This window comes from Phycodurus eques, chromosome 2 (assembly GCF_024500275.1).
Source record: "Phycodurus eques isolate BA_2022a chromosome 2, UOR_Pequ_1.1, whole genome shotgun sequence".
Taxonomy (NCBI): Eukaryota; Metazoa; Chordata; class Actinopteri; order Syngnathiformes; family Syngnathidae; genus Phycodurus; species Phycodurus eques.
Window position 1 is genome coordinate 5,129,169 of NC_084526.1, and position 21,200 is coordinate 5,150,368.

The 21,200-nt window shown below is 43.3% G+C and overlaps 1 protein-coding gene across 1 annotated transcript in view; it reads left to right on the forward strand.

Annotated features, from left to right (window-relative positions):
• drd4b (dopamine receptor D4b) overlaps positions 1-21,200 on the forward strand; it is a 59,012-nt gene that overhangs the window by 24,588 nt on the left and 13,224 nt on the right. The window contains exon 3 of the mRNA XM_061700695.1: positions 1,996-2,588. Coding sequence (XP_061556679.1) covers positions 1,996-2,588 — 593 coding nt within the window. The remainder of the gene's footprint in view (positions 1-1,995; positions 2,589-21,200) is intronic.

The window sequence follows — 21,200 nt, forward strand, 5'->3', positions numbered from 1 at the left end:
TCTTCTTTTAAAATAACCCAGACAAAATTTCTCTTCCCATCTACACCATGGTAAAATATTTTAAACCCTGCCCCTAAACTTCTAGCCTTACTGCCTTTCCACCTGGTCTCCTGGACACACAATATGTCAACCTTTCTCCTAATCATCATGTCAACCAACTCCCGAGATTTTCCTGTCATAGTCCCAACATTCAAAGTCCCCACATTCAGTTCTAGGCTCTGTGCTTTCCTCTTCTCTTTCTTCCAAAGAACCCGCTTTCCACCTCTTCTTCTTCTTTGACTTTGACCCACAGTAGCTGAATTTCCAACGGCGCTCCGCAGGTTGACGGCGCCGGTGGCGGACATTGTTAACCCGGGCCACGACCGATCCGGTATGCAATACTTAGGATAAACGCTCATATTTGTTTGGCAACATTTTAAGACGGATGCCCTTCTTGACACAACCCTCTGCATTTATCCGGGATTGGGACCGGCCTACAGTTTGCACTGACTTGTGCCCCCCATAGGGCTGCGTTGGTTACTGCCATATACTGTACAGTAACTAACTTGATGTCAAGAACTATATGACTAACTTAGTTTCCATCCATTTTATATGCCACTTATCCTTGGTTGTGGGAACTTCAGGTGAATGACAAATTATACACTGAACTACCAGTTGCAGCCATTCAGTCACAGGGCACACAAGGATATGTTATTTTAGTATGTTAGCTGGCAAACCTCTGTCATCAATGCTTTGGAGAATTTGATTATATACTGTATCTGTTTAACGTTTAGGATAGTTTCTTGTGCTTTATGTCTGTAATTCGATTTTAGGAGTCATGTTACACTTGACAATCCTTCATACTGTATCTTTTTATTTCTTTGATTAATTTTTTTGAATGATTAATAATAAAACGCCCTTAAATTTAAACCTCTTGAAGCAGTGAACAATGACACATGCATACTCTGAACATTAGTCATTTTTTATATATAGTACAGTATTAATCATTGAAGTTGCTGGAAACAGAGAATAATTAGTCTTTGGTGGCCCCTGCTGCAGTAGTCGACTTTTCTTACAAGTGGTTAAAAAAAATAATGATAATATATTTTTTTAAATCTTCAGAGATTATATTTTCATATTGGTAAAAAAAAAAAAAGTCCTCATCAGTCCTTTGTGCAGTTTTCAACTAAGTATCATCTTGCTTTCAAAGATGGCAGCTGAGGTAAAAGGCCAGTACACATTCACCACAAAAAACAAACTAAACTTCCATCCATTTTCTGGGTCATGGACAAGCTGACCAAGGTTGGGAGATTGGGTAGAATAGAACAGAATATAATACTGTTGGTCGCTAGTATGCATTGTGATTGGCTGGCAACTAGTCCAGGGTGTACCCTGCCGCTCACCCAGTGTCTGGCAGCTAGTATAGGTTCCATTGCTCATGAGGAAAAACGCCATAGGCTAGACGTAGGTCTAGAACACAGGATACACTATAGAATCATCAGTTTTGAATTGCAGGTCCTTTTCTGTTTGGACATTGACTAAGAATTAAACTATAGCTTTCATTCTTGTCTAACAGGAAGCTACAGTCTGTGGACCACAACACTATCAATAATTTAATCTTCAATATTAAATTATTTCTCTTTCTGTCAGAGAAAGCGCCCTGCTGCTGATAACCAGTCTAATATCCTCCACTTTGCTGAGTTCAAAGGCAGAGGCCACAAACTATAGGATGGAACACTTTTGTAGTTGTTACAGTATTCATTCTAGAAATTGAGGGAGAAAAAAAATAACAGTTGCCATTAGAAAATAGTTGATACAGAAATAGACAGGATTTTCCATTCATCCATCCAATGTCTATAATGCTTGTCCTCATTAGGGTCGTGGGTGAACTAGAGTGTATCCCAGTTGACTTCAAACCCCACCTTGAACGCCTTCTGCGAGAGGCGCGATACATGCTGGACTGGTCACCACCCATGTGCAACTTTAACAGTTACAATTTCTTCTTTTGTTTTGTAGATTCATTGCAGTTGCCATTCCTCTAAATTATAACCGCAAGCATGTGGACCATCGCCAACTCATCCTGCTATTAGGCACTTGGCTGCTCGCCCTAGCTGTGGCCTCACCTGTTCTCTTTGGAATTAACAATGTACCCGACCGTGACCCCAGCAAGTGCAAACTTGAGGACAATAACTACGTAGTTTATTCCTCCATCTGCTCCTTCTTTATTCCATGCCCCATCATGGTCCTGCTATACTTTGGAGTCTTCCGTGGCCTACGGCACTGGGAAGTGTCCCGTAAGGCTAAACTGCGCGGCAGCATTGAAGCTTGCAGGAAGCTGCAGCATGTGGCCATCACCACCGCCCTCCCCCCGCTGGTGGGCGCCATGCCCGGGTCTTTGCCGATGACTCTACCCAGGATCATTGAAAGGGACTTAGCTCAGTCACGGCTTGATATGGATGACTACATGAAACAAGAGATTCCTTATCCCATTCATGACAGAGAGAACGCCATACCCACAGTGAATGACAGCCGAGAACAACAGAGCAAGAAAGGAGCCAAGATCAACAGCAGGGAGAGGAAAGCTATGAGGGTGTTGCCAGTTGTAGTAGGTGAGTGTCTCTCTTTCACTTCATTTATATCTTGTACATATACAACATATTGATTAATTAATTAATTAATCAATTAATTAACAGACCACTGCAAAATGATCAGTATAAAAATACAATATACAGTGGTACCTCAAGTTACAAGGGATCTGACTTACGAGTTTTTCGAGATACGAGCCGTTGATTGGCCGAGGTTTTTTGCTTTGACTTGCAAGCCCAAACTTGTGAAATGAGCGATGTGTGCTGGCAGGGGGCTCCACTTACTTTGGCTGATAAAATTCATAAATATTCTTCATGGCTTCAAACTGTACATTGTCATTACCAGTTGGAGTTGACTTGAAAATTAACCATAAAAAAGAAAAAGAAAATGACACGTGTATTTGAAATAAGCACAGAGCCCATCAAACATACGATAGGAAACATCACGGACACACGGGCTAACGATGCACATAATACAAAAATAAATTGCAATAACGCCAGTTGGGTGTTGAAAACAATTTCATGCTGTGGACAAGAGATCAACAGAGAAGTTACAGAGATAAGGTCTCTCTTCTTCTTCTCATTGATAAATCACTTAATGGTTTTAGTTCCTGAATACATTAAATAAATGTTAAAGGAATATAAACCTCATAGGGCTCTCAGATCTACAAGTTCAGGTCAAATGGTGGAACGCATAACATAAACAAACATGGTGAAGCAGCAGGTGACAGTGCCATGAAAAAGTATCGGCCCCCTTCTCAAATTCTTATATTTTTGCATAGTTTCCCCACTTTAATTTTGAAGATCATCAAACAGACATAAATATCAGACAAATGAAATTAAAAGGCTGTTTTTAAAGTTCAATTTTTTTTTTTTTTTTAAAGTTACCTGGCTCTGTGTGAGAAAGTAATTACCCCCTTGTTAAATCATGAATTCACTGCGGATAATCAAAATTTTTGGTTAATTTTCTCTGATCACACCCAACCCTGATTACCTACAGACGTGTTCCATCAACAAATCACTTAAAAATAATATGTCAGAAAATCGAGTCAGAGAAAGGATCTAAGAAAAGCTGCAACAAAATGACACAATCCAAAGAAATTCCACAACAGTCAAGAATTAAAGTAATTGACATAAATCTGGGAAGGGTTACAAAAGGCATTTCTAAATCTTGAGGATTCCAGTGACTCATAGGGAGAGCCATTATCCTCACATGGAGAAAACATGGAAAAGTGCTGAATCTAGGGTAGGGTAGGAACGAAGATCGACCGGTAAATTGAGAGCTTCGCTTTTTGGCTTAGCTCCTTCTTTACCACAACAGACCGATACAAAGTCCGCATTACTGTAGACGCTGCACCGATCCGCCTGTTGATCTCCCGTTCCATTCTTCCCTCACTCGTGAACAAAACCGCAAGACACTTGAACTCCTCCACTTGGGGCAGGATCTCATCCCCGACCTGGAAAGGACACGCCCCTGTTTTCCGACTGAGAACCAAGGTCTCAGATTTAGAAGTGCTGATTCTCATCCCAGCCGCTTCACACTCAGCTGCGAACCGCTCCAGTGAGAGTTGGAGATCACGGCCTGATAAAGCCAACAGAACCACATCATCTGCAAAAAGCACAAATGCAATATTGAGGCCACCAAGCCAGACCCCCTCTACACATCGACTGCGCCTAGAAATTCTGTCCATAAAAATTATGAACAGAATCGGTGACAAAGGGCAGCCTTGGTGGAGTCCAACCCTCACCAGAAACCAGTCCGACTTACTGCCGGCAATGCGGACCAAACTCTGACACCGGTCGTACAGGGACCGAACACCCCGTATCAGGGGGTTCGGTACCCCATACTCCCGGAGCACCCCCCACAGGATTCCCCGAGGGACACGGTCGAACGCCTTCTCCATGTCCACGAAAAACATGTAGACTGGTTGGGCGAGCTCCCATCCACCCTCGAGGATCCTGCCGAGGGTGAAGAGCTGGTCCACCTTTCCATGGCCAGGACGAAAACCACACAGCTCCTCCTGAATCTGAGATTCGACTTCACGATGGATCCTCCTCTCCAGCACCCCTGAATAGACCTTACCAGGGAGGCTGTGCAGTGTGATTCCCCCTGTAGTTGGAACACACCCTCCAGTGTTAAGAAGGGGGACCACCACCCCAGTCTGCCAATCCAGAGGCACTGTCCCCGATGTCCACGCGATGTTAAAGAGGCATGTCAACCAGGACAGCCCCACAACATCCAGAGCCTTGAGGACCTCCGGGCGAACCTCATCCACCCCCGGCCTTGCCACCGAGGAGCTTTTTAACCACCTCGGTGACCTCAACCCCAGAGATAGGAGAGCCCGCCTCATAGAACCGAGACTCTGCTTGCTCATGGGAAGGCGTGTCGGTGGAATTGAGGAGGTCTTCGAAGTATTCGCCCCACTGACTCACAACATCCCGTGTCGAGGTCAGCAGCGCCCCATCCCCCCTATACGCAGTGTTGATGGTGTCCTGCTTCCCCCTCCTGAGACGCCGGATGGTGGACCAGAATTTCCTCGAAGCCATCCGGAAGTCTTTCTCCATGGCCTCACCAAACTCCTCCCATGCCCGAGTTTTTGCTTCAGCGACCACTAAAGCTACATTCCACGTGGCCAGCCGGTACCCATCAGCTGCCTCAGGAGTCCCACAGGCCAAAACGTAGGAGCGCTCTCCAGCACCCCCTCTAAGGACTCCTAAAAGGGTGGGTACTCTGAACTGCTATTTGGTCCATAGGCACAGACTACCCTCTCATCCACCGGTGTGAACCCCAACGTACAAGCACCGAGCCGGGCGGCAGTAAGTATACGCACACCTGCTCGGCGCCTGGGCAACTCCAGACTGGAAAAGAGTTAGGGTTAGTCGAGAGGACTGGTACCAGAGCCCAAGGAGTGTGTGGAGACGAGCCCGACTATATCTAGTCGGAACTTCTCGACCTCACACACCAGCTCGGGCTCCTTCTCTGTCAGAGAAGTGACATTCCACGTCCCTAGAGCCAGCTGCTGTAGCCGGGGATCGGATCGCCAAGGTCCCTGCCTTCGTCCACCACCCAGCTCACACTGCACCCGACCCCTATGGCCCCTCCCACAGGTGGGAGCCCATGGGAAGGGGGACCCACGTAACCCTTTCGGGCTACGCCCGGCCGGGCCCCGTGGGTGCAGGCCCGGCGACCAGGAGCTCGCCTTCGAGTCCCACCTCCAGGCTCGTCTTAATTTTGCAAAAAAATAAAAATTATATGGACTGTCGAAATGAAAGTTTAGCTTTTTGGAAGGTGTGTGTCTCAACACATCTGGTGTAAATGTAGCACAGCACAGCTACTTTGCTCCTTCAGGACCTGGACAACTTGCTGTGATTGATGGAACTATGAATTCTGCTCTTCCACGGAAAATCCTGAAGGAGAATGTTCAGCCATCAGTATGTGACCTCAAGCTGAAGCACACTTGGGTTCTCCAGCAGGATAGCGATGAATCCAACCTTAAAAAGGCCGTTCATGCTCGAAAACACTCAATTTTTGCTGAATTCAAACAATACTGCAAGGAAGAGTGGGGCAAAATATCTCCACAGAGATGTGAAAGACTCATTTACAGTTATGAGAGTTATGAGAAAATGCTTGATTTTAGTTGTTGCTGCTGAGGATGGCCCAACCAGTTATTCCGTTTAGGGGACCATTACGTTTTCACACAGGGCCAGGTATCTTTGAATAGTTTTTTCCCCCCTTAATAAGTGAAATCACCGTTTAAAAACAGCATTTTAATTTCATTTGGATTATATCTGTCTGTTTACATTTGTTTGATGATCTTAAACAATAAACTGGGGAAACGTTGCAAAAATATAAGAATTTGAGAAGGCAGGGCACTGTAGCTGTTATGCTACACATAAATGGAATAAGTTGCCAACAGAAGTCAAGTCAGCCCAAAGTGTCAGTTTTTAAGTCCTGTTTAAAAGCTATTCTTTTTTTCCTTATGCTTATGATTATCATCCATTTATAAATTATTTCTTGCACTGTACATTTTTAGTAATTCTAGTGTCTTTGTTTTCAAATGCTTTTAAGCTTTCTTTTACTCTTCTATACTTTGTTTTTCTTAAATTTTTGCTCTTTATTTTAAAATGCTTTCAATCATGTAAAGCACATTGAGTTGCCTTGTGCAGGAAATGCGCTATATAAATAAATTTGTCTTGCCTTGCCTTTGATTGAACGTGTCTTTCGTGAAGAACACAACACTACTTGAGCCCCTCCCCCGGCCCCACCACCCAAAAAAAAAAATAATAATGCAAAATTCTTGGTACGTAAATGCATACTGACACACTACAATTCAATGCGCTTTTAATATTTTCATTGTGAATGTGCAACACTTATGTGCATCCCTGTATGTATACTGTATTGCCAAAAGTATTCGCTGATAGTGAAAAGTGAGATCCCGTTCTTAATCCATATGGTTTAACATGAAGTTGGTCTACCCTTTGCAGCTATAACAGTTTCAACTCTTGTAGGAAGGCTTTCAACGAGATTTAGGTGTGAGTTTATGGGAATTTTCGCCAAATATTCCAGGAGCATATTTGTGAGGTCACACACTGATGTTGGACGAGAAGGCCTAGCTCACTGTCCACTTGAAATTAACCCAAAGGTGTTCTATCAGGTTGAGGGCAGTTCTCTGTGTAGGCCAGTCAAGTTAATCCATACCAAATGCTGTCATCCATGACTTTATGGACCTTGCTTTGTACACTGGTGCACAAACATGTTGGAACAGGAAGGGGCAATCCACAAACTGTTTGACAAAATCTCTTGGAATGCTGAAGCATTCAGAGTTCCTTTCAGTGGAGCTCAGGGGCTAATATTTTGGACATTTCCAACTTTGTGGGAACAGATTGGAGATGGCCCCTTCCTGTTCCAACATGACTGTGGATAAGAGCACATATCAAGGTTCATAAAGACATCGATGAGAAAGTTTGATGTTGATGAAATTGACTCGCCTGCACAATCCTGACCTCAACCCTACAGAACACTTTTGGATTAAATAGACCGGAGAATGAGCGCCAGGCCTTCTCGTCCAACATCAGTGTGTAACCTCACAAATGTGCTTCTGGAAAAATGGTCATTCAACTTCTCATAAACACACTCCTAAACCTTGTGGAAAGCCTTTCCAGAAGAGTTTTAAGATGTCATAAATCCAGAGGGTGGATTGATGTCATATTAAACCTTATGGATTAAGAATCGGATGCCACTTAAATTCATGGTGAGCGATTAATTTTGTATATATATATATATATATATATATATATATATATATATATATATATATATAGTTGTGTGTGTGTGTGTGTGTATATGTGTGTGTTATACTATACCTGCATAAAATACCTTGATATTGGTACTGAATCGATACCATGGCAAAAATCATTAGCAAAAGCAGTGGAATAAAAAAAAAAAGCCAAAACTACTTCAAATATGTTATTAATATAATAATAATAATAATAATAATAATAATTAATAATTACAAATTAGATTTCAATATTAGATGTACCATTATAAAATATTAATGTAATTAAGGAATTAGCCCATTCTTCAGTCATTTTCTGAAGAAACAATTAGATCAATGACTGCATTGTATTATTAATTTTTTTAATGTAAAGAAAACCATGGAAAAATGCAGCCCTATGGGTGGCACAAGTCAGTGCAAACTGTAGGCCGGTCCCAAGCCCGGATAAATGCAGAGGGTTGCGTCAGGAAGGGCATCCGGCTTAAAACCTTGCCAAACAAATATGAGCGTTCATCCAAAGAATTCCATACCGGATCGGTCGTGGCCCGGGTTAACAACGTCCGCCACCGGCGCCGTCAACCTGCGGGGCGCCGTTGGAAATTCAGCTACTGTGGGTCGAAGTCAAAGAAGAAGAGGAGGTGGAAAGCGGGTTCTTCGGCAGAAAGAGAAGAGGAAAACACAGAGCCTAGAACTGAATGTGGGGACTTTGAATGTTGGGACTATGACAGGAAAATCTCGGGAGTTGGTTGACATGATGATGAGGAGAAAGGTTGATATATTGTGTGTCCAGGAGACCAGGTGGAAAGGCAGTAAGGCTAGAAGTTTAGGGGCAGGGTTTAAATTATTTTACCATGGTGTCGATGGGAAGAGAAATGGAGTCGGGGTTATTTTAAAAGAAGAGTTGGCTAAGAATGTCTTGGAGGTGAAAAGAGTATCAGATCGAGTGATGAGGCTGAAATTTGAAATTGAGGGTGTTATGTGTAATGTGATTAGTGGCTATGCCCCACAGGTAGGATGTGACCTAGAGGTGAAAGAGAAATTCTGGAAGGAGCTAGATGATGTAGTTCTTAGCATCCCAGACAGAGAGAGAGTCGTAATTGGTGCAGATTGTAATGGACATGTTGGTGAAGGTAATAGGGGTGATGAAGAAGTGATGGGTAAATTCGGCATCCAGGAAAGGAACTTGGAGGGACAGATGGTGGTAGACTTTGCAACAAGGATGCAAATGGCTGTAGTGAACACTTTTTTCCAGAAGAGGCACGAACATAGGGTGACCTACAAGAGCGGAGGTAGAAGCACACAGGTGGATTACATCTTGTGCAGACGATGTAATCTGAAGGAGGTTACCAACTGTAAGGTAGTGGTAGGGGAGAGTGTGGCTAGACAGCATAGGATGGTGGTGTGTAAGATGACTCTGGTGGTGGGGAGGAAAATTAGGAAGACAAAGGCAGAGAAGAGAACCATGTAGTGGAAGCTGAGACTAGACGAGTGTTGTGCAGCTTTTCGGGAAGAGGTGATACAGGCTCTCGGTGGATGGCAGGAGCTTCCAGAAGACTGGACCACTGCAGCCAAGGTGATCAGAGAAGCAGGCAGGAGAGTACTTGGTGTATCTTCTGGCAGGAAAGGAGAGAAGGAGACTTGGTGGTGGAACCTCACAGTACAGGAAATCATACAAGGAAAGAGGTTAGCTAAGAAGAAGTGGGACACTGAGAGGACCGAGGAGAGGCGAAAGGAATACATTGAGATGCGACACAGGGCAAAGGTAGAGGTGGCAAAGGCCAAACAAGAGGCATATGATGACATGTATGGCAGGTTGGACACTAAAGAAGGAGAAAATGATCTATACAGGCTGGCCAGACAGAGGGATAGAGATGGGAAGGATGTGCAGCAGGTTAGGGTGATTAAGGATAGAGATGGAAATATGTTGACTGGTGCCAGCAGTGTGCTTGCTAGATGGAAAGAATACTTAAGGAGTTGATGAATGAGGAAAATGATAGAGAAGGGAGAGTAGAAGAGGTAAGTGTGGTGGACCAGGAAGTGGCAATGATTAGTAAGGGGGAAGTTAGAAAGGCATTAAAGAGGATGAAAAATGGAAAGGCAGTTGGTCCTGATGACATTCCTGTGGAGGTATGGAAGCATCTAGGAGAGGTGGCTGTGAAGTTTTTGACCAGCTTGTTCAATAGAATTCTAGTGCGTGAGAAGATGCCTGAGGAATGGAGGAAAAGTGTACTGGTGCCCATTTTTAAGAACAAAGGTGATGTGCAGAGCTGTGGCAACTATAGAGGAATAAAGTTGATGAGCCACACAATGAAGTTATGGGAAAGAGTAGTGGAGGATAGACTCAGGACAGAAGTGAGTATTTGCGAGCAACAGTATGGTTTCATGCCTAGAAAGAGTACCACAGATGCATTATTTGCCTTGAGGATGTTGATGGAAAAGTACAGAGAAGGTCAGAAGGAGCTACATTGTGTCTTTGTAGATCTAGAGAAAGCCTATGACAGAGTACCCAGAGAAGAACTGTGGTACTGCATGCGGAAGTCTGGAGTGGCAGAGAAGTATGTTAGAATAATACAGGACATGTACGAGGGCAGCAGAACAGCGGTGAGGTGTTCTGTAGGTGTGACAGGCGAATTTAAGGTGGACGTGGGACTGCATCAGGGATCAGCCCTGAGCCCCTTCCTTTTTGCAGTGGTGATGGATAGGCTGACAGATGAGGTTAGACTGGAATCCCCGTGGACCATGATGTTTGCAGATGACATTGTGATCTGCAGTGAAAGCAGGGAGCAGCTGGAGGAACAGTTAGAGAGATGGAGGCATGCACTGGAAAGAAGACGAATGAAGATTAGCCGAAGTAAAACAGAATATATGTGCAAGAATGAGAGGGCTGGTGGGGGAAGAATGAGGCTACAGGGAGAAGCGATAGCAAGGGTGGAGGACTTTAAATACTTGGGGTCAACCGTCCAGAGCAATGGTGAGTGTGGTCAGGAAGTGAAGAAACGGGTCAAAGCAGGTTGGAACGGGTGGAGGAAGGTGTCAGGTGTGTTATGTGACAGAAGAGTCTCTGCTAGGATGAAGGGCAAAGTTTATAAAACAGTAGTGAGGCCAGCCATGATGTACGGATTAGAGACAGTGGCACTGAAGAGACAACAGGAAGCAGAGTTGGAGGTGGCGGAAATGAAGATGTTGAGGTTCGCTCTTGGAGTGACCAGGTTGGATAAAATTAGAAATGAGCTCATCAGAGGGACAGCCAAGGTTCGATGTTTTGGAGACAAAGTTAGAGAGCGCAGACTTCAATGGTTTGGACACGTCCAGAGGAGAAATAGTGAGTATATTGGTAGAAGGATGATGAGGATGGAGCTGCCAGGCAAGAGAGCTCGAGGAAGACCAAAGAGAAGGTTGATGGATGTCGTGAGGGAAGACATGAGGGTCGTTGTTGTTGGAGAGGAGGATGCAGGAGATAGGGTTACATGGAAAAGGATGACGCGCTGTGGCGACCCCTAACGGGACAAGCCGAAAGGAAAAGAAGAAGAAGAAAGAAAACCATGGAAAATGGTGAGATTGATGCTCTTAAACAGTTATTTCAGTTATATAACAGTTATGCCCTTGTCATCATTATATTTGTCTCAACAAATGTACCTTACTTGTACTAGGCATGAAAAATGAACAAGAAACTAATGAAACAAGGTGGTCTATTTTTTTCTCTTTTGTATTTGACTGCATTTGATTTCTTCCATTGTAAACAATAAATTTGCTCGTTTTTTACTAGTTTATTGAAATTTCCAACATTTGTTTCAAATCAAAAGGACAGTTTTTGAATGAAATGTATCGAGAGGGCAGCACGGTGGCCGACTGGTTAGAGCGTCAGCCTCACAGTTCTGAGGAGTGGGGTTCAATCCCTGGCCCTGCCTGGCCCTACACTAATATTTAAGTTATTGTTTCATGTTGATGACATCATTCTGTAACTTGTGTGGCGTACATTAACAAGTAATGGGCACGGTTAAGTGAATGCTTTTTTTTTTGTACTGTGGATAAGTGATATTCCTGCCACTTGGCAGCTGCCGAAAGTAACTAAGTTACTTTTTTCTAACTTAGTTACTTTTGGACGGCACGGTGAACGACTGGTTAGAGCGTCTGCCTCACAGTTCTGATGACCGGGGTTCAATCCCCGGCCCAGACTGTGTGGAGTTTGCATGTTCTCCCCGTGCCTGCGTGGGTTTTCTCCGGGCACTCCGGTTTACTCCCACATCCCAAAAACATGCACGTTAATTGAAAACTCTAAATTGCTCGTCGGTGTGAATGTGAGTGCAAATGGTTGTTTGTTTGTATGTGCCCTGCGATTGGCTGGCAACCAGTTCAGGGTGTACCCCGCCACCTGCCCGATGATAGCTGGGATAGGCTCCAGCACGCCCGTGACCCGAGTGAGGAGAAGCGGCTCAGAAAATGGATGGATGGATGTATCGAGAATAGCTTTCCCTGCTTCATTTTTTGCTGTGCATACTTACAAGTTAGAACCACATAAAACAAAAACATCCATCCATCAATTTTTCTGACCTCTTATCCTCACTTGGGTCGCGGGCGTGCTGGCGCCTATCTCATCTAACTCTGGGTGAAAGGCGGGGTAGCTCAATCAATCATTCACACTCACGTTCATAACTATGGGCACTTTAGAGTCTTCAAATAACCTACCATGCATATTTTTGGAATGTGGGAAGAAACCGGAATACCCGGAGAAAACCCACGCAGGCAAAAGGAGAACATGCAAACTCCACACAGGTGAGGCGAGATTTGAACCCCGGTCGTCAGAACTGTGAGGCAGATGTGCTAGCCATCCCCCACCATGGCACTCAAAACAAAAACAGTACCTTGTAAAGATGATAATAAAATAAAATCTGATAAATCACTCATCTTCAATCAACCAAATACAGTGCTGTATTTGGGTGTCAATGATGGTGTACATTGGGTACGGAAATTGTATCATTGTTTTTTCCTGAATCATTGTTTTTTCCTCATTAATGTACACACAGCACCCCATATTGCCAGAAACAAAACGGAATTGTTGAAATTTTTGCAGATTTATTAAAAATGAAAAACAGCCATAAGTATTCAGCCCCTTTTCTGTGACACTCAGATTTAACTCTGGTGCTGTCCATTTCTTCTGATCATCGTTAAAATGGTTCTACATCTTCATTGGAGTCCAGCTGTGTTTGATTATACTGATTGGACTTGATTAGGAAAGCCAGACCCCTGTCTATATAAGACCCTACAGCTCACAGTGCATGTCAGAGCAAATGAGAATCATGAGGTCAAAGGAACTGCCTGAAGAGCTCAGAGACAGAATTGTGGCAAGGCACAGATCTGGCCAAGGTATCAACAAAAATTATGCTGCACTTAAGGTTCCTAAGAGCACAGTGGCCACCATAATCCTTAAATGGAAGACGTTTGGGACGACCAGAACCCTTCATAGAGCTGGGCGTCCAGGCAAACTGAGCAATCGGGGGAGAGAGGTAAAGAAGAAGCCAAAGATCACTGTGGGTAAGCTCCAGAGATGCAGTCGGGAGATGGGAGAAAGTTCTAGAAAGTCAACCATCACTGCAGTCTTCCATCAGTCGGGGCTTTATGGCAGAGTGGCCCGATGGAAGCCTCTCCTCAGTGCAAGACATATGAAAGCCTGCATGAAGTTTACTAAAAAAAAAAAAAAACACCTGAATGACTCCAATATGGTGAGAAATAAGATTATCTGGTCTGATGAGACCAAGACAGAACTTTTTACCTTAATTTTAAATGGTATGTGTTGTAGAAAACTAGGCACTGCTCATCACCTGTCCAATACAGTCCCAACAGCCAAGCATGGTGGTGGCAGCAGGTGTTGTTGTTACGGTTACGATGACGAACTGCAGTCAGGTCGAGACCCCGATGAGGACGATGAGCATGCAGATGAGCTTCCCTGAGACGGTTTCTGACAGTTTGTACAGAAATTATTTGGTTATGCAATCCGATTGTTGCAGCAGCTGTCCAGGTGGCCGGTCTCAGACGTTCTTGGAGGTGAACATGCTGGATGTGGAGGTTCTGGGCTGCTGTGGTTACACATGGTCTGCGGTCGTGAGGCCGGTTGGCTGGACAGTCAAATTGTCTGAAAGGCCTTTGGAAACTGCTTATGGTAGAGAAAAGAACATTCAATTCACAGGCAACAGCTTTGGTGGGCATTCCTGCAGTCAGCATGCCAATTGCACGCTCCCTCAGAACTTGCGACATCTGTGGCATTGTGCTGTGTGATAAAACTGCACATTGTGCCTTTTATTGTAGCCAGCCTAAGGCGCACCACAATAATGCTGTCTAATCAGCATCTTGATATGCCACACCTGTGAGGTGGGATGGATTATCTCGACAAAGGAGAAATGCTCACTAACACAGATTTAGACAGATTTGTGAACAATATTTGAGGGAAATGGCCTTTTGTGTATGTAGAAAAAGTTTTAGATCTTGGGAGTCCAGCTCACAAAAAATGGGAGCAAAAAAAAAAAAAGTGTTGCGTTGATATTTTTGTTCAGTATAATATTCTAATTTCTATAATGGTGAATTTGGGGTTTTTGTTTGCTGTAAACTAGAATCGTCAAAATTATACATAAATTAATAATTTCATTCTGTGTGTGTCGTGCATCTCTATATTATGAGTTTCACTTTTTGAATTGAACTACCTAACTTAATTAAGCTTTTGACACTACTCTAATTTATTAAGAATGATGCCAGGAATATAGATAATGGTGTCATGGTTGCTAAACTAGCATTTATTTCCATAATTCTATTCAAAAAGTTAAACTTTCATAGACTTAAAACTTGTTCCATCATTCCTCAAAGGATTCATAGCTGTATTAGCTCAAAAGGGTGCTTCTACTAAACACTGAGCAAAGGGTCTGAATACTTATGGCTGTGTGATATTTCAGTTTTTCTTTTTTAATAAATCTGCAAGAATTTCAACGATCCAGTTTTTTTTCCTGTCAATATGGGGTGCTGTGTGTACATTCATGAGTGGAAAAAATTAACTTAAATGATTTTAGCAATTGGCTACAATATAACAGAGTGAAAAATGTAAGGGGGTGTGAGTAATTTCCGTACTCACTGTACTTTCTATTATTGCCACAATATAATAATTAAAAAAAACACCTAATCCCTGACAAGAAAACAATTTTATAGCCATCCCTTCCATGGTGTACAATTATTGATGAATATTTAAAAAAGAATAATTTAAAAATATAATAACAAACAAAAGGATAGCATTATAAGTGGAAGGTTAAGCGATGGTCTTTCCACCTTCACCTAAATGGCTTCTCTTACTCTTCTTTCAAACCATCTGTCTTCCCTTTCCAGAATATACACATTTTTGTCCTCAAAAGAGTGCTGTTTACACCAAAACAGCCTAGTGAGTCCTAACTAAGCCTTGTTTCATGAACTGATGAAGCCCTCTCGGATGAGAGGCGAAACGTCAAGTAGTTTAGTTACGATGGATTCAGTGTCCTGAGAATGAAATGACCTGGAAGAATGAGAATATGCACAGACAGTTCCTGTGTGTCTTAACATGTTAGTGGCATGCTTTTGTCAGAAAAAAAAAACAGTAGTATACGGCAAATGTCAAAATGATGGGTGGCCAGAAGTGACATCACTTCTGGCCACCCATCATGGCGTCAACCCATGGCTTCATCGGCTGTTGCCGGAAGTGCTGTTGTTGCCGGGAGTTATGTTGTCAGAAACTGGATGTGACGTCATGGGTTGCTGCTGGAAATATTGTCTGATATGACGTTACCGGATGTGACGCCACCGGTTGTCGCTGGAAGTGCAGAAGAAGGGAAACGTTGTGACCGGAAATGGGGTGTGGAAAATGTCGGCAGAAATCAGAAAAGATGTCATCATCTTTAGAACATGTCCAGCCATGCTCTATTATTATACATGTAGAACCACTCCTAGACGTGTCTTGACCCACCAGAGACCCCCTCCATAAATGCCACAACCCTCTTCCACCAGCAGAGGGCCTGTCTTTTTTTATCCCAATAAAACAAACAACACCCTCTGTAGACATGCGGCCATGTCCAAAGCGGTGACATAAAAAAAAACAAAAAACACACGATTCAAAACTTACTAGGAGAACAGTTGCACAACTATGATCAGCGAGATGTGTCAGTATCATCCGAGGATCTGCTCCAGATACAACCTGTAAATCTTAGGTATTTCTGCATAGGGTTCAACAACCTCCAACAGAACCACTTCAACTTGAATGGTCTGGCGAGAGTGAATCTACATGTGGGTACAGATTCTATCACGAAACAGCGGAACATCGTCTGTACATGAAGAATCAAGGCAGTGAAAATGCATTACTGGCAAATATAGGGACATTGAATTCCAATGATTGGGCTGTATTGAACTATGTCGTGCCAGAAGTCATCATGAAAACTATACATTCATCAGAGGCGTGGCCAAATCTATCTATGGTATGGAAATCTAGATATTCGGCATGCGGGGATTGGTTTTTCAATGTTAAAATAAAATTAATCAGGATAAGGAGGAAGGTGAATGTGTGAAGCAGTCTGATTTTTGAGTTTTCATTATCATCCTTCAAAAGTGAATGCAGAGCGTTTTTCAGCATCTTCGTCTTACTGTAGAGTAATGCAGCCCTATGGAGGGCACAAGCCAGTCCAAACTGGAGGCCGGTCCCAAGCCTGGGTAAATACAGAGGGTTGTGTCAGGAAGGGCACGGGCTTAAAATTTTGCCAAACAAATATGAGCCTTCATCTTAAGAATTCTATACCGCATTGCTCGGGTTAACAACGTCTGCCCACGATGCCATTAACCTGCAGGGCGCCAGTGGAAATTCAGCTACTGTGGGTCGAAGATGAAGGAGAGGTGGAAAGTGGGTTCTTAGGCAGAAAGAGAAGAGGCTTGAATTGAATGTGGGGACCTTGAATGTTGGGACATTGACAGGAAAATCTCGGGAGGTGGTTGACATGATGATTAGGAGAAAGGTTGCTATATTGTGTGTACAGGAGAGCAGGTGGAAAGGCAGTAAGGCTAGAAGTTTAGGGGCAGGGTTTAAAATATTTTACCATGGTGTAGATGGGAAGAGAAATGGAGTAGTGGTTATTCGAAAAGAAGAGTTAACTAAGAACGTCTTGGAGGTGAAAACAGTATCAGATCAAGTGATGAGGCTGAAACCTGTAACTGAGCATGTTATGTATAGTGTGATTAGCGGCTATGCCCTACAGGTAGGATGTGACCTAGAGGTGAAAATGAAATTCTGGAAGGAGCTAGATGGAAGTAGTTCTGAGCATCCCAGAGAGAGGGAGAGAGTCGTGATTGGTCCAGATTGTAATGTACATGTTGGTGAAGGAAACCGGGGTGATGAAGAAGTAATGGCTAACTGTGGTATCCAGGAAAGAAACTTGAGGGACAGATGGTGGTAGACTTTGCAAAAAGGATGGGAATTGCTGTAGTGAGCACTTTTTTCCAGAAGAAGCAGGAACATAAAGTGACTTACAAGAGTGGAGGTAGAAGCACACAGGTGGATTACATTTTGTGCAGACGATGTAATCTGAATGAGGTTACTGACTGTAAGGTAGTGGTAGGGGAGACTGTGGCAAGACAGCATAGGATGGTGGTGTGTAAGAGGACTCTGGTGGTGGGGAGGAAAATTAGGAAGACAAAGGCAGAGCAGAGAACCATGTGGTGGAAGCTGAGACAGGACGAGTGTTGTGCAGCTTTTCGGGAAGAGGTGAGACAGGCTCTCGGTGGTGAGGAGGAGCTTCCAGAGGATTAGACCACTACAGCCAAGGTGATCAGAGAAACAGGCAGGAGAGTACTTGGCGTATCTTCTGGCAGGAAAGGAGAGAAGGAGACTTGGTGGTGGAGCCTCAAAGTACACGAAATCATAGAGGTTAGCTAAGAAGAAGTGGGACACTGAGAGGACCGAGACGATGAGAAAGGAATACATGAAGATGCGACGTAGGGCAAAGATTAAGGTGGCAAAGGCTAAACAAGAAGCATATGAGGACATGTACGACAGGTTGGACACTAAAGAAGGAGAAAAGTATCTACACAGGTTGGCCAGACAGAGGGATAGAGATGGGAAGGATGTGCAGCAGGTTAGGCTGATTAAGGATAGAGATGGAAATATGTTGACTGGTGACAGTAGTGTGCTAGATAGATGGAAAGAATATTTTGAGGAGTTGATGAATGAGGAAAATGAGAGAGAAGGGAGAGTAGAAGAGGCAAGTGTGGTGGACCAGGAAGTGGCAATGATTAGTAAGGGGGAAGTTAGAAAGGCATTAAAGAGGATGAAAAATGGAAAGGCAGTTGGTCCTGCGGTGAGGTGTGCTGTAGGTGTAACAGACGAATTTAAGGTGGAGGTGGGACTGCATCAGGGATGAGCCCTGAGCCCCTTCCTGTTTGCAGTGGTGATGGATAGGCTGACAGATGAGGTTAGACTGGAATCCCCGTGGACATGATGTTTGCAGATGACATTGTCATTTGCAGTGGAAGCAGGGAGCAGGTGGTGAAACAGTTAGAAAGGTGGAGGCATGCACTGGAAGGGAGAGGAATAAAGATAAGTAAGACAGAATCTATGTGCATGAATGAGAGGAGTGGAGGGGGGAGACTGAGGCTACAGGGAGAAGAGATAGCAAGGGTGGAAGACTTCACATACATGGGCACAACAGTCCAGAACAACGGTGAGTGTGGTGAGGAAGTGAAGAAACAGGTCCAAGAAGTTTGAAACGGGTGGAGGAAGGTGTCAGGTATGTTATGTGACCGAAGAGTCTCTGCTAGGATGAAGGGCAAAGTTGAGAGAGAGCAGACTTTGATGGTTTGGACACGTGCAGAGGAGAGTTAGTCAGTATATTGGTTGATGGATGATGAGGATGGAGCTGCCAGGCAAGAGAGCGAGAGGAAGACCAAAGAGAAGGTTGATGGATGTCGTGAGGGAAAACATGAGGGTTATTGTTCGAGAGGAGGATGCAGGAGAAAAGCTTACATGGAAAAGGATGACACGCTTTCGCAACCCTTAAAGGGACAAGCCAAAAGAAAAAGAAGAAGCCTTACCATTGAGTGAATGGTCTGAAAAAGTAGCCCTCGTTTCCGAAGACATTTCATCCCACTTTACAGCCAGCTGGCAATGGAAAACATCATGAGCATCAAAAGAGCATTATCATTTCCATAACCACGCCTCTAATCCAACCCTACGCACTCAACAAATTATAAATAGTTATGACTCAGCACGCACGACTACACTTTGTTCTCTGGTAAGACAAACCCTCTGTAAGAAGGAGAATGAAGGCATCAAGGCCACGCAATGGGAACCCCTCGATGATTTGAGATGAGTACCTTTCTGTTTCACCGAGGGGGTATGGACGGGACTCAGCGCAGATACTCTAACTCCATGTAATGAGTCTATAATTAAAACCAACTACCCCGGAAACTCTGACTGTGCTGACGAGACCTCCATAACCGATACCACCCCCACGGGTGAGTGCGACAACTTCGACTGTGATGAGAAGGCTGGTCTAACACCGGAAGTTGACACTGAGAGCATCATCCTAATCAGAGACAACATAAATGTTGTGAAGTAGGGGAGGATTATTATTTAAGTAAACACTTCTATCACATCATACCAGACATCTGCACAGAACACTTTCTACTAAGTATTCACTATATGCTAGATCTATGTCACCTGACAACGGATAGAGAGACCGTCAAACGCGTGGTGGAGACTGCTGGAGCTTGAAGCCGTGAGGAATATACTGAGCAGATTTGAGGAGTTCGACGACTACAGACACAAGCTGGTGGTTGACGATGAAAAGCTGAGTTTGCTGGAGAATTACCTCAGTCATGGGGAATGTGTTTAGAAAACTTATGACTCACCGCCACCAACAATGTACGGGAATCAACATTTTGGACACCAGATACACATCAACCTCCGATAAAGACACCGAAGTTGAAAAAAATTTTAATTATCAAAAAAGTCAGAGCGATGTCATTATCATTAGTCCAACAACCGTGGAAATCTTTTGTAAACCAAGTCATATCCGAGGGTGATTTATGTTTGTCTGACAGATTTAAAAACATTTAGAAAAATTGCGAGGGTGATATCAGAGTAGGTCACCTGTTGGCTCTTTTCAGTTTGTTTATCGATACCTTAATATACCATTTGCAAAAAAAACACCCAGTGGACATAACCTATGAAGTGCTGACTTTCCAAGTTGCTTTAGAGTTAAAAGTCCAACCTATGGTCTTAACTGAGGCATTTATGATTATTAGGTCTTAGATCTTAGGTCTTATTTTTTCCTTTGTTCTACTATGACTGCATGTTTCATTATTACCTTTATCTTCTTATCGAACCTATATAGAATGTTTATCCGGCCTCTTTAGAACTTGTTTTAAACACATTTTATGTGAGAATCAACAAACAACTTAAAGCTATGTGTGGAAATAAATACTTTTACACAACATTATTCTACATCATATGTTACCATGAGTGAGAAGAGGTACATGAAGAGGCTATATTACATACTAGCCCACCCAGCAAGTTTTGGAGGTGGAGAACGCCTCCCTGTGCAGGAGGAAATGGGGAGAAAAGGAAATCCTGATAAAGTCAAAGGGTTTTTAGCAAGTAAAGATGCTTACACCTTGCATAAACCAGCCAGAATTAATTTCACTAGAAATAGAGTTTTTGTTTCCAGACCTCTTAATCAATTCCAAACTGATCTCTGTGAGATGCAAGCTCCAGCAGAGCACAATGACGGATTTAAATATCTACTGACCGTCATAGATGTGTTTTCAAAAAAGGCCTTTGTTCGCGTGTTGACGGATAAGATGGTTCCGGAAGTCGTAAAAGCATTTGAATTTTAACTAGTGGTACACCCAAAAAGCTGGAAACGGATGGGGAAAACGAATTCTTTAACAGACATTTTCAGAATTGCATGAAAAAACACACCATTATTCATTTTGCTACAGGGAGTGATCTGAAACCCTCGGTGGTAGACAGGATAAGCAGGACTCTGAAAACTAGAATGTGGAGATATTTCACAGCTAAAAACACACAACGTTATATCGATATTGCACAAGATCTAGTCAATAATTATAACGAGAGCTTTCATAAAAGTATCAAACTGAAACCCAATCGAGTGAATTTGGTGAATACTTTAAGTATTTCAAAATCTGTACAGTAACTTCCCCATAGGTGTTAATGAGAGATACAAAATAAAATTTACAAAAGGGATATTGTAAGAATATCCAAATTGAGAGGTGTTTTTGACAAATATGAGCAGAGCTTTACAGGTTTACAATTGCGGAATGCATACCACATTTCCCTCCTGTTTAC